The 4,338-nt window shown below is 40.0% G+C and overlaps 1 protein-coding gene across 1 annotated transcript in view; it reads right to left on the reverse strand.

The window, feature by feature from the left end:
* Positions 1 to 526: 526 nt before the first annotated feature.
* Positions 527 to 4,338, reverse strand: part of mmp15 (matrix metallopeptidase 15) — a 60,957-nt gene continuing 57,145 nt past the window's right edge. The window contains exons 8-9 of the mRNA XM_015403561.1: positions 1,000 to 1,150; positions 527 to 713 (exon numbers count right to left, since the gene is read on the reverse strand). Coding sequence (XP_015259047.1) covers positions 542 to 713; positions 1,000 to 1,150 — 323 coding nt within the window. The 3' untranslated portion in view covers positions 527 to 541. The remainder of the gene's footprint in view (positions 714 to 999; positions 1,151 to 4,338) is intronic.

Here is a 4,338-nt window from a genome sequence, read left to right on the forward strand (position 1 = left end):
TGCTTAAAAAAAAGATTTATATAGTAGCCCATAATATAATAGTGAAACATAAAGTCAGGAAAATGTCTCATAGAAAATGTTTTTTATTTGCATTTCAACTTAAATCAATGTATTTCTGATAGCAAATGACATGTATCTCTTGGCCCTGGGAATATTACATGCCAGAAACACGGGGAGCGTGAGTGAAGTGTCCATTTCCAACCGTCACCCACTGTATGTCTGGCTTAAGGTTGATACTGATAACATGTGAGGTATCATCATTTTATGTGATTGTAAGATGTATTTAGATGAACCGGGATGTTAATGAGTAGTAAAGGATATAATGAGGAAATTATTAACTATGTTAGTTTCAATAAACAGTGGAATTTGTCCGCTAGCGAGTTGTTAGTACAAAATGCTATTCCTCATAAGGTGCTGTTCCCATAGTGATGAGCCTCAGACCTGACCCTTTGTATATTCAGTTTCATACAAATAGACAACATTAAATTAATCCTGTCTCCTGTCAACACAGGGAAAGAACATCAAGAAGGAAAATTTAAGGTTACACCAATACAAAACCATTCAGCAAAATCCTCTCATGCTCTCTCAGCTCACCCCCATCATCAGTCAGGAAGGCCCCCTTGGGAGAAGCAGGCACTGAAGAATCCCAGATATCGATTGACTTTGGGTAGCCCCTGTCAGCAGACCGTGACGTCTCATCGAAGCGCCAGTATCTGAACATAGCGGGAAAAAGACCATTTCTTTTTCATTTTTTCTTTTGCTAATCAACTGTCTTAACAAGGACGGACTAGAGTTGATACTGGTCGCATTTAGTATTCAATCAGCTCATAATGAACACTATACGTATCAATGTAAGCTGAGATGCAGTTATCTCAAACTGGTCATGGTGGCACTAAAGGAAGAACCAGAAGATTGTCAAGATCAGTTGGAAACATGATCTCCCTACCAAGGAAGGGGATACATTTTATATTGACATTGCTCATAGGCTGCAGACGTTACCTGTCTCCTTGGAAAAAGTAAGTGTAGCCAGACGGTTCCCACCAGATGGCTGTATCTATCCGATCATATGGAATATCTCGCCCATAATCAACCAGCTCCTGAGGGTAGCCTGGTTCAAGGTTTGCCTCCCTGAAGAGCCAGAATCTGTTCGCTGGGAAATAGGGGACAAAAAATATCAGAGAGTTCATTTTTATTAATTAACAAGCACGATCTATATAGCCAATGATAAGACATACATGACAGTCTTTTTTTCATGTGGATGAATCTAGTATTTATGTTACTACTTATGCAAAAACTCAGCTCACTACTGGACAAGCTCAGAGATGCACATGCTCATCCATTTCAACTGCCTGTAATCCGGGACAAGAACCGTCACAAAAACCATGCCTTCACTAATATTTAGTGTTAATGACACGATATTGACATTTTCTAGTATTTTTTCTGGTCCAAAACTTTAATACATATGATTGATGTAATAATTTTAAGGATGCCCGAATAAAACCATTTTAATCAAACACAACCTCTGCCATTCAGAGCACTCTGGTGCTGCTTAGGAGAAAGTAGGAGTGACGTATGCAGGAACAGTGGATTAGTTATGGATAGCTGCTGAAGTTTTAATGGATTCAGATACAGCTATCACTTTGTGGTGCAGCGTTTTGCTTCAACCCTCATAAGGATGGTATCAGAATATTTACGTTTTCTAAGGAACCCTTTCTAAGTGGGTGAAGGTCAAATGAGATTGAGATATGTTGGAGCACTCCATGGTGTCTCTGCTGTGCTTGGAACATTTGGTGAAGGATGTGTTTTTTTATTTTATTTCCACACTGAAAGATTTGCTTGGTTGTTCATGTCAGTAAATGGAGGAGTTTGTAGCTGGACCCAAGGTGCAGTGGCAGAGATGAGTTCTTGCAGATCTATTGCAGCCAATGTAAAAGTCCAAAACTAAACAGCCGAGGAACACAGGAACCAGAACAGAGTTAAGAGGAGGTGTGTGACAGCAGGAACTGATGAAGACATAAAATAATAAAGACCATCCAGAAAAGACAAATATATATATATATATATATATATATATATATATATATATATATATATGGGGGGCAACGGAGTAACTGTGAAACATAAACTAAAGCTGCAAACAATGAATGGAAAAATAAAACTAGGGCCATTACTCAATATGTGTACTTGTGTGTTCTCATGTGCTTGTGAAACTTCATCAGCTTCAGTGCTAGTACTGTTCCAATTCACCAAAACGCAAGACCGACAATTTCCTATCCTGTCCTTTCTTATAAAAAGGAAGAGACTATCAGGAGGTGAAATGCAGTTTCAGAGCAGCCGAGTATTTGGTGACGTCACGAGTACGCATCTGTTCCAGTTGACCCATATTTATGCTGCGTGCTCCCGTTCTTTCTGAGTCCACACTTTCATATTTTCCTCTCAAGAACATACCTGGCGAGGACACGAGTCTGTACTCGCATTCCTGTGAATTGAGAAATGGCCTAAAGAATGCTGAATATAAGGTAACTGAAAAAAAACCAAACAGGAACAGTAAATCCAAGAAGTCATTAAAAAAATATATATTTTTTAACAGTAAACACAGAAAGTGAACTAAACAGAACCAAAAATACCAGACCGGCAGATCATAACAGTTTAGAAAAAATTAAAATCAGCCGCTGTCAGCAGCAGTACCTAAGGTGGAGAGAGGGAGACCATTAGGCGGTGTTTGAGCCAGACACCGCCTAATTGTAGTAAGAAATTAAAAAAATATTCAGAAAAGAATTGGAGACTGATGTGGAGCTTAAGTGGTAGATTGCTGCTGTTCCAGATGATGAACCAAAGCTAACTGTTATTAGCTTCCGTAGCACAACCATAGGCTAACTTCAAGGTTATAATGTGGCTCTGCCTTCTGTATTGGATGTTCCATAGGTTTTAACAGAAGATTCAGAGGAATTTATCATGTTTTTTATTTTTTTATTGAGGTGAGGGGTTCTCTTTATTGTTGTGCTGGAAACATACAGATCTGACAGCCGTGGCTCTGAGAGAAGGGTGAAGTTGCTAGCTATACCTTATGGTAGATGATTTCTCATAACATCGGCGGAGGATTTATTTGAAAATCATGTTCATTTAAAGTATTATATACTAATTTATATTTACAAACTAAAAACTGGTTCTATTATCTGTACCAGAGGTGTAGCAGCTGTGTTTCCCTGCCGTGTGTTTTCTAGCGGTGTTGCTGCTGTCACATTAGCATCACCCTCAGAGTCAGACTCTGTGGGCTGGAGGTTTGCTCTGGATGGTTCTGACCTGAAACCTGTGATGCCTCCATGTCCCGCAGCATCACTTCCCTCTCCTGAGCTTGAACTGGCTGATAGCTTAACCACACAAACCAATTCCAGGCTAGATGTTCTGGAACAATCATCAATCCATCTCCATTGTAGCATGCTGTGGGTTTTTACCAGCTGTAAATCAGAGTTCTGCTGTGGTGCTACTGAATGTAGGATATCAGTTTTAAAATAAGCCCATGCGATTCCTAAAAACTCTCCTAAGTTATGTTCTGCTGCGTGATTTTAATGCAAACTTACATGAAATCAGTATCATGTCATCAAACCTTTAAACATCAGAAAGATGCAATGATCGCTGGCTTTCAGAAAAAAACAACAGCAGCAACTTTGGCATCATTAATGAGGAATTTGGGGTTTGGCTGTAAATTCTAGATTAGAACCTGCTTGTCTTCTGTCAGACTAAAGCTAAATTGATCAACCTCTTTTTAACAGTATGACTGCCAATAATGAAGGGATAGGTTGTACTAAAGCCCCTAGCGCTGCACATTTATGCTCAGAATTTCTTCCAGGTCAGTAATCAGTTCCCAGTACCTCGCCGGTTCCAGATCAGTATTAAAAAAATTTCATGTTTGCTTGATGGCAACTGATGGCTTTAGCTCCTTCTGTATTGTCCTGCTGAGTGACCTCTACTACTTGAGATTCATACAGCATTTCCCGGACTTGTGCCACATCAACACTACCCCTCTGAAACCGATCCATGCTGAGTTCGGACCGAGCTTGGAGTAGTTTACCCTGCTGAGCTTGGTTTTTGCAACCATTTACACATCCCGCTAGCATTGCCCCCTATTCTCCTGAGTGCTGCACGATTTTACACGAGTGAATTAAGTGAATGTGATTGGTCATTTATTAAGGGGGCGTGATTATTGTGGCAGAAGGTTTGCATGCAAGTTTTATTGTGGCCGGTTTGTGGGAAGCATCTTGCTAACCAGTTAGCAACTTAGTGCTAGAAGGGTCCCAATGGGAAATTCCCTTGGGATCAAGTAGCACCAAATTGGTG

This window comes from Cyprinodon variegatus, unplaced genomic scaffold, assembly GCF_000732505.1.
Source record: "Cyprinodon variegatus isolate N-32 unplaced genomic scaffold, C_variegatus-1.0 Scaffold1521, whole genome shotgun sequence".
NCBI classification, from domain to species: Eukaryota; Metazoa; Chordata; class Actinopteri; order Cyprinodontiformes; family Cyprinodontidae; genus Cyprinodon; species Cyprinodon variegatus.